Source organism: Antechinus flavipes, chromosome 5 (assembly GCF_016432865.1).
Source record: "Antechinus flavipes isolate AdamAnt ecotype Samford, QLD, Australia chromosome 5, AdamAnt_v2, whole genome shotgun sequence".
Classification (NCBI taxonomy): Eukaryota; Metazoa; Chordata; class Mammalia; order Dasyuromorphia; family Dasyuridae; genus Antechinus; species Antechinus flavipes.
Genome location: NC_067402.1, coordinates 50,585,665 through 50,598,418, shown reverse-complemented (window position 1 = coordinate 50,598,418; position 12,754 = coordinate 50,585,665). Strand labels below are relative to the sequence as shown.

Sequence of the window (12,754 nt, the reverse complement as noted above, 5' to 3'; positions counted from 1 at the left end):
TGTGTGTCTGTGTGTGTGTGTGTGTGTGTGTGTGTGTGTGTGTGTGTGTGTTTGTGTATGTATGTATGTATGTAAATCCTTGGAGATAGTTTGTATATGAATATTTACCCATTATCCATCCCAATTAGACACTGAACTTCTTTAAGGCGAGTTCTAATTTCTCCTTTCTTTGTATCCCCAGAGCTTAGCACAGTTCCTGTAATACTGTAAGCTCTAAATGTTTAGTGACTTGATTTGGCATAAATATGATGATCTTCAGAAACTGACTAGATCAATTACTGATGTAGGGATATTAACTCTATATTCATATCATAGTTCTGGTTCCAAAGCTTGAAGCCCAGAGTAATCTGTAAGAATCGCAGCTGCAAAAATTACTGAGGGATAGGGCCAGTCAAAGATCACAAAAAATGATGGTCTGCCTACCACAGATGCCTGCTGTTCATGACCACTGCTGCTGTAGAGAGGATTGTTTACCCTGACCAAAGTTAAATCACACACATTGTTAAAGATCAGACTCTGTCATAAACCCCTAGCTTTATCATAAAATTATCCAACTAATCAACCATTTCTTATACTTTTTCTATTCAACTGCTCTTTGACAACATTTCCTCTTACATTTCATTTCAGCAGAACCAAATAAAGATATAGAGGCTTTATCTCACTTGATAATGAAATAAAATAGTAAAATAAATAAAAAAGAAAGTTCATATTAAATTATAATCCAAAGATGACAATTTGAAATATCTCTAAAAACATTTATAATTATTTTTCCAATAATAATGAACTGAATAATGAATGAAATTCATTATTAAGAAACCTATAGCTGGGGTTTGGCTGAATAATGGTATAGCAGTGCCCCACAATGTAAGGTTCCCAATAAGAATAAAACAAACATGAAGGGACTTTTATAAAAACCCATTTGTAAATTTACAAAGCAAAATAAAACATACTAAGAATGCACAACTTGGATGGGACTTTTAGAGGAAATTCTTATTTACTGACTACTTAAGTATATGTTTCACCAAAAATAGTTTGAGATTAAACGTCTGCTGGGTTATGTGATGTCAAGTAATTCATATTAAACGTTTTTAAAATGAGACAAACTCCAGTAGATGGAAGGCAAAAGATCAGGAAATTTTAGTCTTCATCTTCAATCCAACTATAGACATATGAGTGACTTTTCCTTTTTTGCTTCAATTCCTAAATCTACTGAATAAGTAGATAATCTGGTCATTGTGATACCTGACAGTAACTTTAAGGGATAAATAATCAGAGAATATAAACAAGCATAGAAAGCTTAGTTTGACTGACCTTTCCGGCACCCTCCAATTCTTTCTTGTCTTTCTGGGCATGTCCAGCCAACATTTTCATTTCAACAAGACCTGCTATTGCAAGTATAGGTACAATTGCTAAGAGCAAAAGCGTTAGCTGCCAGCCATAGATCAATGAGATGATAATTCCAGTCCCAAGGTTGGCTATATTTTGTGCAATAAGACCCAGTCTAGTACCAGTAGCCTGAAAAACATAATAGTATTTTGAAAATGCAAAATGCTTAATCTTAACTGATGTCATAAAAGTATATAATCATAAGAACTCCCAACTGAATATCTTCTTTGTGAAATAAGAGGAACAGCCAACATTAATATGCCAGATTAAAGTTTATAAATATTTTACATATATTCATTTGCTCCTTGCAGCAACCAAGTGATGCGATTATTATTCCCATTTTACAAAGTAAGAGACATTCATTTCCGATGACTTTCCCAGTGACTGAGAAAGAATTCAAACTCAGGTCTTCCAGATTTGGTATCCGATATGCTATCCACTGCCACAACTCAGAAAGGGCAAATACTCTTTTTCATGTTTGAATTTACAATGCTCAGCACAGTGCCTTAATATATATAGTAGGCATTTAATAAAAGTTTCCTCACTTGGTAGTCTCCAGAATTTACAAAAGATAGTTTTTTCATGAAAACTTAGAGGTTCTACAGTATCATAGAGAAGATGTATTTTATATTTTTATGCAATGTCTGATGAAAATGTACAGAAGATCATCAATTTCATATTTAACTCAAAGAATACAAACAAAGCCAATAGGATACCTGATACCTACCCCCTTAACTTGGGAGGCATCAGTAGCAAGTCTTGTAGTTAGAGCACCAGTGCTGTTTTTAGGGTCATCAAACCAGCTTACATCCTACAACATAAAACAAAATTTTTATTTGTGGGTACAGAATATTGCAGATTGTGTCCATTTTTTTTTCAATTCTTCAAATGCCTTTGCTAAATTTTCTTCTCTTTTCTTTCCCTGAGAACAGAAAAAGGGGCAAAGAAAAGGAATAAATACCACTAAGTAAAATAAAAAACCAATGAGATGAGCAGAACCAAGAGAACACTGTATACAATAACAGCAATGTTATTTTAAGAATGACTTTGAGAGACTAAGTCATTTTAACTACTATCAATACCCAAATTAACTCTAAAGGACATATGAAGAAATATGTTATCTATAGACAGAAAAAAAAAGTCATAAACAGAAAAATGCATAGGATAATTACACACATACGTATACATTCACACATACACACACCTATTTGTGTCAAATAGTGGCCATCTCTAGAGCTGAGTAAGAGAAGGGAAGAAAAAAAGAAAAAAAAAAAGAAGAAACATACATGTTAACTTTTTTGCATATTTGGAAGGAATGGCAAGTAGTGCATGGTAGATTTGCAGCTTCAGGTGCAATCATCTTTTATTATACTATGTTATGGAGATACTTGTTTTAATTCCAAAAGTTAAAATTTCACAAACTAAAAATAAAATACATTTTCTAAAAACAAAAGTAATGAAGGGATATTGTATAAAACACCTAACTTTTCTACCTGTAGTTGTTCCTGCCTAGGACTGAAAGAGAGAGAAAGGATGTAGCCTTGGATGCAGGAGTTTAGGTATATATGCCAAAGTGGCAGTCCCAACTCTACCTTTCCCAATTGCTCCCAAGTAGAAAGACTACAAAACAATTCTCAGGGCATGAATCAGACAGAAAAGATAATTTCTTCAGGGAGGATGAATGGTGATTGGTCCCAGCCACGGACAGTGCTAAAGCAATAACAGAACCGGAGATCTAGTCCATCCCCTCTTTTTAAAGATGGCAAGGCTAAGATTCCAACCTAGCTCTTATGATTCCACAGGTACACTTTTCATTGGCATGATGCCATCCTCCTAGGTGATATGGTCATACCCATTCAGTACCTAATGACGATGGGAGGAAGCTAAAGAACTTACAAGTAACCTAAATTGAATTTTGGACTTGAGAGTCAGAGAGATCAGAGTTTAAATCAGCACAAGATATCTATTAGCTGTGAGACCCTGAGAATGCCAATTAACCTTTTCTGTTTCTGTTGTGCCAAAGTTCCCTTTTCAATGCCGTAACCCAGTTTCTCCAATTGTCCTATTTAGTTATTCTGCCTCAGGTTATAACCTTTCCTTCTTCATGTTTGAGATAAAGGTTTTATATCTTTAGGTAATAGACATTCCTTCTTAATGTTTGACAAGATAAAGGTTTATCCATTTTAGATGTCATTAGAATATCAGTAACCTCCCCCCCATTAGGTTATCCCCATCCAGGTGCCTCCTCCACTATGTCATTGTTCTTGTTATCCTATAAAAAAAGCTTGCTGTCCCAATATTCAGGGATAGACTTTTTGAGATGATAGTCTTGTCTAGTTTTGGAATCAAACATGGATCCATTGGTCCCAGAATTTCTCTCCATTTAATAAACTATTGAGTTGGTCTCTAATCTTTGTCTTGCTCAATTTCTCAGGCATTACATTTTGGAGGCCCCAGCGAGATAATTAGAAAATGAGCAGGATTAGAGATAAGAGACTTTCGGGTCTCTGTCTTGGGCAGGGTGGCTGCGGATCTGAATTCTTGGCCCAGAGAGGTCAGGCCCTCCTGGATTTTTTTCCAGAGCCTCCGGGAAAGAGAAGTTTCCAGCCACAACAGCCTGATGGTAGACACTCCCATTTAGGCCACAGGAGAGTAAGTCTGTCCGGGTACCTTTTGGGGTACCCTCTGGTTATGTCTTAAGACTTGTTTTTTTTTGGTATGCTAGCATCTGAATTCCGAGGATTATCGATTCTGGAAGTAGGGCCTCCTGGACGCAGGGGACACTACCTGCGCGTCTTTTAAAATTTACCATTGGCTTAGCCTTGTGTGTGTGAATAATCAGAAGTAGTTGTCATTGTTGGGGTGTCCTTGAGACGCCATTGATTCTGGATGAGTGTCTAACTGGACGCGGTTGTTACTATTGGGGTGTCCTTGAGAAATCCCGAACTCTGGATAAGGTAAAAGACTTTTTTTCTTTCCTTATCTTGTGGTAGACACTGCAGTCATCAAGTGGACTGCAGTTGTCATTGGAGCTCTTGGGAGCTCTGGCACAAATCTTTAGGAATTGCTGCAGATCGACAAAAGACTTACTTTTGTCTAGCTCTGTCTCTAAGAGATATGAGACAGACTGCAAAGATTTAGAAAACTAAAAGTTTTAACCTACCCACAATCTAGACACTCTGCTGCCTCTAAAATCTTTCCTGGAGCAGATACTTTGCTTGAGGAAACTCCCTCTGTCCAAATCCTTTTCCAGAGACAAAGGCCCTTCCTTTGCATCTCAATGCATTTCTATGAAAAGTCCTCCCCCACCCTTGCTCTGGCCTTTCCTCCCACTACTTTCATTGAGTGGGGAGTGTATACATTTGAAAATGGGACTTGGTTTCCCGGCTTTGATCATCCTGTGATAGAGCAATGTCCCTCCTGTCACAGACTTTGAACTGTAGAAGCTTCAGAATTTTGCTTTTGCATGCTCAGGGAGCTATCTACAAAGACTGGGGATTTTAAGCCATTTGGCTTGGCTTTAATGCTAGTGTCCTACTGAATGTTGTAATTGTGCAATCTAAATGTGATCAGTGTTCTGTGTGTCTTGTAAGTTATTAGAAAGTCTAGTTGTACTCTGTGTTCTGTGTGATTTTTGTCTGTTAAATTGTAATTTGTCTGTTTTGTTAATTTAAGAGTTCTGTTAAATTTAAGAACAATGATCAAATTTGGGAATTGGTTATTTCAATACTGAACTCCAGCTGGAAAAAACATTTGATTAGTAATTTAAAGATGATTCTAAATTTGGGAAATGAATTCGTTATCTTTAAGTATAAGATCTTAAAGGAACAAGAACTTGTTAAAGAAGTTCTGTTAACTTGCCTGAAAGGGGTCGTGTGCCTCTAATTTTACCTAAAGTATGTAATAAGGGATCTGACTTTTCTGAAAGCTTCAACTCTGGCCACTTTGAAGCGTAGGATGAATCCATGGGGAATAATGGCCACATGGGACCAGAAGGAGAGAAAGAAACTACACTGTTTTATTATTTGAACTGAGATAGGAAAAGCAGTTTTATATTATTGGGAATTTAAAGCTGTTTGTTACCTATATTATTACATTGTAAATTATGCTTTAAATGCAGCTCTGCTGGACATGTGGGCTTTATGGAATTCCCCCACCAACTGATTTCTGCTACTTTAAATGTTGAGTGGGGTAAGGATCTTTTGTAAAGATGTAAATTCACCCAACCTGCCCCCACCCCCAACTGCTGCTACTTCAGTTATAGGAGCATTTAGTTAGCCTGGAGTGAAATTTGTTTCCACTTTACTCCCCACCCCCCACTTGTCTTTCTGGAAGTGGAGTGGGGGGAAAGGGTAGTCACATGGAATCCTATCCTCCCCCCCCTCCCTCTAAACTGTTCCAGACATTATTTTATCAAGTTGTAGCTACCTGGTTCTTGGCTAAAAGCAGCAAATTAATAAGGTTGTGGCAAATATCTATTTAGGATTAGTTACTAGAGGTAAAATTTCTTGGGTTTGTAATTAATATGTGACTGCATTTTTTCCTCCTGTAACTGATTTCTATAATCAGAGAAATGGTCAATAAGAAATTGTTAATTCAATTATGTCATACTTTGCTGTTTCCAATCTGGTTATCTTTAATCATTATATCCTAAATACTTGAGCAACTAAGTATTTAGTCTGGCAATCTATTGGTTAGTAGATATGTTGTCTGGATATTCAGGGGGTTTTTTTTGTTTTTGTTTTTTTAAGGTTTATAACTAATGAGAGGCCACATCTTGTAGCAGTCCTTGTGGACCAGTCTTTCTATCTCAGACTGTTCTAACTTTTCTTTGCTAGATTTGTTTTTATTTCTAGATTTGGACAAATTGTAGATAATTGCTTCTGGGACCTACATCAAGTTCTGGTTGTCAGCACGCCACACTCACTGGACTGAGCATTGTCCCTTTTCAGCAAGTAGCAGCTATTGAGAACCATTGCCCACTTTTCCCAATGTAACTTGGACTGATATGGGGGAGTGGGAAAGTGGTTGACTTGTTAGAATTGTAACTGTATTACTGTGTGTTTAAGACTTGGGATGGAAATTGTTAAACTTGTATAACTATTGCTGTTATCTTTGAGGGACTTTGTCTGTTATGTATATGCATATGTATATGATTTATATGAGGGATGGTCAGTTGATAATTTCTTTCCAAAAGAAAATAAAAAGGGAGAAGAAACAGGAAATTGGGGAAACTGGTGTATTTTCTTAGGCACTTCTGTTCTACCCCCTATCTTACTCATTCAGATTTAATTGGAAGTCCTTTACTCCTTACTTAAATTTACTAGACTATGATTTGCTGGTTGTGCTTTAACGTTGAAATCCCTTATTCTGCTGGAATTGCCCTGGCATACTCAGTTTTGGGGATTATTTTTTTAGAAACAACCAGAAATTGGATACCTGTCTTGGAACTGGCAGTCTTTCTGATCTGTTTAGCCACTCCTGTTAACCCAGGTCCTTAATCAGTATTTCTGCATACCCAAAAGGACTTTGTAGTTGATATCAGGCCTCTAAAAGTTTGAGGTTTGCCTGCCTTGGTCTAACTGTGCATAATCTGCTCAGAAATCTGATGCTTTCTGCAGCCTTGTTTGTTCCTTTGGGTGGGACAGGTGGAGCTACTCCAAGCCTCACCCTTCTCCCCTGGAACGGGTTGCCCCTCTGAATGGGCAGCACAACTGCCTTGAGCCCTACTGCTCTGTAAGCAGAGGCCCAGTCATGCACAAATGACCACAGCTGTCCATATGCTCCCCAACTGCAGAGGATCCGACAATTGATTGTCAGAAATAATTGAAATAAGGAACTTTGTGTATTGCTGATTAACTCTGGAGTTATCAGGGAGAGACTTGACATTGCCATAAGTCCTTGCATTGTTCTAGCTTTATTTTGATTTTTATTTGGTCTATATACTTCACATAGGGTTGTTCAAAATTATGGTGCTAAGGCCTTAGGAAGGTAATTCAAAGATTTGAATAGTTACAAGAGAAAAAGTGGGGAATGTCGTAACTCAGTTTCTCCAATTGTCCTATTCAGTTATTCTGCCTCAGGTTATAACCTTTCCCTCTTAATGTTTGAGATAAAGGTTTTATATCTTTAGGTTATAGACATTCCTTCTTAATGTTTGACAAGATAAAGGTTTATCCATTTTAGATGTCATTAGAATATCAGTAACCTCCCCCACCATTAGGTTATCCCCATCTAGGTGCCTCCCCCACTATGTCGTTCTCATTATACTATAAAAAAACTTGCTGTGCCAATACTTGGGGGTAGACTCTTTGAGATGATAGTCTTGTCTAGTTTGGGGATCAAACATGGATCAAATGGTCCCAGTATTTCTCTCCATTTAATCAACTATTGAATTGGTCTCTAATCTCTGTCTTGCTCAGTTTCTCAGGCATTATATTTCCTCATCTGTAAAATAAAAAAAAGACACAGCTGATCACCTCTAAGACCCATCCCATCTTTATATCTAAGGTCCTACAAGTAAATCCATAGGAGAAAGCATTAGGGACCAACTCCCACACTAAGTTTCCTCATCTGTAAAATGCGGATAATAATATCATCCACTTCACAGGGTTGTTTTGCGAATCAAATGAGATAGTGTATAAATTGCTTTCAAACGTTAAATAGCTACATAAGTTCAAGTTGTTCTCCCTAGTTTTCTGGGCAGCTAAATCTTGTTCAAATTATCTGAAAGGGATATAACATATTTAATAGGTAAGAATATAATAACAGTTCATCATAAAAACTGGTGTCTTTTATGAGGTGTAATAGAAAAAATTGGAGGGCAGAAATTTGCAGTCATATATTCTGAGTTCAAATATTGTAAGATGAAAGGCCTTTTGAGATCATTTAGATCAATTCCTTCATGTTATCAGAAAGTGTGAAGCTACTTGCTCAAGAAAGCTGACAGATTCAGAATCTGACCCCTGGTCTTGGGAGCCCAATTCAAGAGCAAGAAGACAGCTCCTCTTACAGTAAGATCTACTCACCTTCTTTAAGAAGTCTTTCCTGGTTGTCCTTAATCTTACTGCCTTCCCTCTAAAATAACCTGCCTTTTATTCGAATTAGATCTTGTTTGCACATAGTTGTTTACATGTTGTTTCCTCATTGGGATTTGAAGACTCTAAGTTCCTTGAAAACAGGGATTGGTTTTTTCCCCCTCTTTCTTTGTATTCTCAGTGCTTAGCACCAAACTCGGAAATAGTATGGCTATTACTCACTGGATCTTGAGTGTGATGGCCTGGCTTTGAATCCTGAATCTCCTACTTGTCTCCATTCGACCTTAGGAAAGTATCCTTTTGACCTCCAAGTCACATGATACCTAAACTCTTTCAATCTTTGGATAATCTCCCCAGATATATAACTAGTTGAGGTATCATTCCTGCAATCATAGATATTTAATTCATCATTCTGTATCACTGTTCCATTATTCACTGACAAGTTCTTAGCAAATAACTATTGGTCTCAAATTCAGAAGTGCCATCCTTGCTCGACAAATTCTAGGATTAAAAAATATCTTGATATGCACTGATCCAGGGAAGATTTTATTTCCTTAAGGTGAAGTAGTACTCATCTGAAATCATGAAGAGTAAATCATTTAGAAGATTTAACAAACTACCTGTAGCCCTTGACAGCCTCTCTCCTGTATTGGAAATGCAAAAGCAAGGGTTCTTCAGAGAACCCGAGAGCATTAGTAAGCTAAACCTGGATGAACACAAAGTCTTATGTGGATAAATTTTTAAGTTTGCATTACCATTCTAATTTTCTTTAATGTATTTAGCTCTTCACTAAGGGTTATAACCAGGATTGATTTGTAAGATAGTGATGAACTTGTTCTAAAAAAGGAAAGAATCCTTATGCAATAGGTAGCCATTATTTTATCATCATTATCAATCCTGGACATAAGAAAGAATACCTGTCTCAACATTGATTTAAACGCCTTATACCGGAGTCTCTTTGTAAGAATCTCTCCAGCTTTTCCAAATGTGAAACCCTGTTGAAAAGAAAAGAACACATCAGGAAAAGGAAGGGAAGATACATTTACTAAGTGTATTATGTTCTAAACATTATGCTAAATGCATAGCTTATTTACAACTATTAACTCATTACAGAGTTTTCTTTAATAGACTAATGACCAGGAGGAGGAGGGGAATTATCAACACTGAGGAATCCCAACATCACAGGCACTTTAAGGTAGCACATTTGCTTCTAATGTTGGTCTGCTACATGACCTTATTGAGCAAATACTCTTCTTGGTCTAGACCTCTTTTCCAATTGGACGCTCATAGGATAGCCATGCTTATTTCTTCCATTGGGATTCTTGTCACTTAGATTTCTCGATCTAAATTCCACACTACTAGCCTTTAAGCCCTTTCTCAAGGCACATTATTTTGATGAACTCTTTCTTGGCCACTTTCACTTTTCTATGATCTTTCCTTTCTGTGAATACTTATATTTTAGTATTTGGAAGTATACAATGTTATACTTGATTGTATTTTGCCTATGTACACAAGTAAGTTGTTTCAGGTGCTTCTGTCTTATCTCCCCAGTGTCTGGAAAGGAAGAAGCCTGATTTTCCACTCTTTTTGTTATGGCTATGGTGAACATTGGGCACTCATATGCTTCTAACTCCCTAGCTATTATTATTATTATCTCTCCTTTATTATATATTAACTATATGATATTAACTATATCTCTCCTTCCCCATATTGTCATGTATACCCTTATCTGTTTACATGTTGTATCTTCTAATAGAAGGGAAGTGTTTTAAGGTCAGAATCCTTTTTTTTTTTTTCTCATTTTAGTTTAGAAGTCTTGGCCACTAGCATAATGATGCCTAATGAGAAGACCCTTAACAAAATTTTTTTAGATTGGATTACTAAATGTTAATTCTATGAACACAGATTTAAAAGAGCACGAAATGGCGAAAGGAATCACACTGGAAAAGAAAGTACAATGATAAAAATTAAGTAGAACATCTTAAAGTTTGCAATTTCATTCAAGTCATTTGGAAGCTATAATACAAAATTCTTGAGAGCCGTGTTCTCTACTGGCTTTTTCTTGCTACTGCTAATTTTACCTTAAGACACAAATATAATCCTTACTTAGGAAAGGAACCCATTGCTATAAAAATTGGGTAAATTTTTAGCATTAGAAAAGAAAATCTATGTATTTCCATTTGAAAACTTGTATGACTTATTTCTCAGTGTTGTTCTAGGTCAAAGATTAATATTTCATTTGAAGTAATCTATTTGTTGCAAAGCTTTTTAGGGTCCATTCAAATTCCATATCTAATTATGATGTTAAATCCCACACTCAGTTCCCTGTGACTCCCTTCAACTATATTCTCAAGTATGTAATGGGGGGAGGAAGTGTGCCAATTGGAAAGGGATAAAGAGATGGAATAAAGAGGAAAGAGAAATATATACATGTTTTATCAAGGTTGACCCATCTTTTAATAAAATCAACAGAGTATATTCCCAAGTACCAAGTTTTATTTACACTTTTACCAATGGAAAATCAACCACCACTGTGTGTCAGGAGTCTCCAATGATTTCCTCTATAACTACAATGCACATAACTTGTATTTGTTTTGTAATTTTTCTATGCCTCCTATATAGACACAATATCCCCCTCCGAATAAAATGCAAGCCTCATAAGAGTAGGGATCCATTTGCTTTTTGGCTTTGTATTCATAGCATTCAGAGCTGATATTTCATAAGCATTATTAAATGTTTGTTCATTGAGTGATCATGCTAAGACAAACACGAAAGTTCCCTCATATAGCTTACATTTTATAGGGGAGAAAACACATGCAAATGGTTGTAGAAAATAAGTGAAAATCTGCATACTTACTTGAAGAAAAAAGGTAATGAAAGAAATAACTCCAAGTATTAAAAACAATAATGAAAACATATCGCTATCACGCTTTCTTTTTTCATCGTCATTATATTCTGTGAAGATCTGCAGGTAAAGCCGTAGGAGAAAGCATTAGGAATCAACTGGCACACTCATTTTCCTCATCTGTAAAATGGGGATAATAATATCATCCACTTCACAGGGTTGTTTTGAGAATCAAATGCGGTAATGTGTAAATTGCTTTCAAACTTTAAATGGCTACATAAGTTCAAGTTGTTCTCCCTAGTTTTTTGAGTAGCTAAATCTTGTTCAAATTATCTGAAAGGGATAAAATATAATTAATAGGTAAGAATATAATAACAGTTCATCATAAAAACTGTTATCTTTTATGTGGTATAGTGGAAAAAATTGGAGGTCTGAAGTTTGGAGTCATATATTCTGAGTTCAAATACTGGTAGATGAAAGGCCTTTTGAGATCATTTAGATCGATTCCCTCATGTTATCAGAAAGTGTGAAGCCACTTGCTCAAGAAAACTGACAGATTCAGAGTCTGAACCCTGGTCTTGGGAGCCCAGTTCAAGGGCAAGAATACAACTACTCTCAGAGTAAGAACTACTCACCTTTTGTAAGAAGTCTTTTCCAGTTGTCCTTAATCTTGGTACCTTCCCTCTAAAATTACCTCCCTTTTATTTGGATTAGATCTTGTTGGCACATAGTTGTTTACATATTGTTTCCTCATTGAGATTTGAAGACTCTGAGTTCCTTGAAAACAGGGATTGGTTTTTTCCCCCTCTTTCTTTGTATTCTCAGTGCTTAGCACCAAGCTCGGCAATAGTAAACCTAATTGGCTAACAGAAAACTCTCTGGATTTTGAGTGGATGGCCCAGCTTTGAATCCTGAATCTACTACTTAAGTCTCAGTGTGACCTTGGGAAAGTATCTTCTTGAGCTCCAAGTCACATGATACCTAAACTCTTTCAATCTTTGGGTAATCTCCCCAGATATATAACTAGTTGAGGTGTCATTCCTGCAATCATAGATATTTAATTCATCATTCTGGATCAACGTTCCATTATTCACCACAAGTTCTTAGCAAAAACCTTTTGGATTCAACTATAGAAGTGCCATCCTTGCTGGACAAATTCTAAGGTTAAAAAATATCTTTATATGCACTGATCCAGGGAAGATTTTTCTTCCCTTAAGGTGAAGTAGTACTCATCTGAAATCATGAAGAATAAATCCTTTTGAAGATTTAACAAACTCCCAGTAGCCCTTGCAAGCCTCTCTCCTTTATTTGAAAATGCAAAAACAATGGTTCTTCAGAGAATCCAAGAGCATTAGTAAGTTAAACTTGGATGAACAAAAAGTCTTATGTGGATAGATTTTTAAGTTTGCATTAGCATTCTAATTTTCTTAAATGTATTTAGCTCTTTACTAAGGGTTATAGCCAGGATTAATTTGTAAGATAGTGA

General features: G+C 36.3%; 1 protein-coding gene across 1 annotated transcript in view; it reads right to left on the bottom strand.

Moving 5' to 3' along the window:
* The window catches only part of ABCB1 (ATP binding cassette subfamily B member 1), an 87,175-nt gene that overhangs the window by 19,984 nt on the left and 54,437 nt on the right, over positions 1–12,754 (bottom strand). The window contains exons 21-22 of the mRNA XM_051962356.1: positions 2,114–2,197; positions 1,312–1,515 (exon numbers count right to left, since the gene is read on the bottom strand). Coding sequence (XP_051818316.1) covers positions 1,312–1,515; positions 2,114–2,197 — 288 coding nt within the window. The remainder of the gene's footprint in view (positions 1–1,311; positions 1,516–2,113; positions 2,198–12,754) is intronic.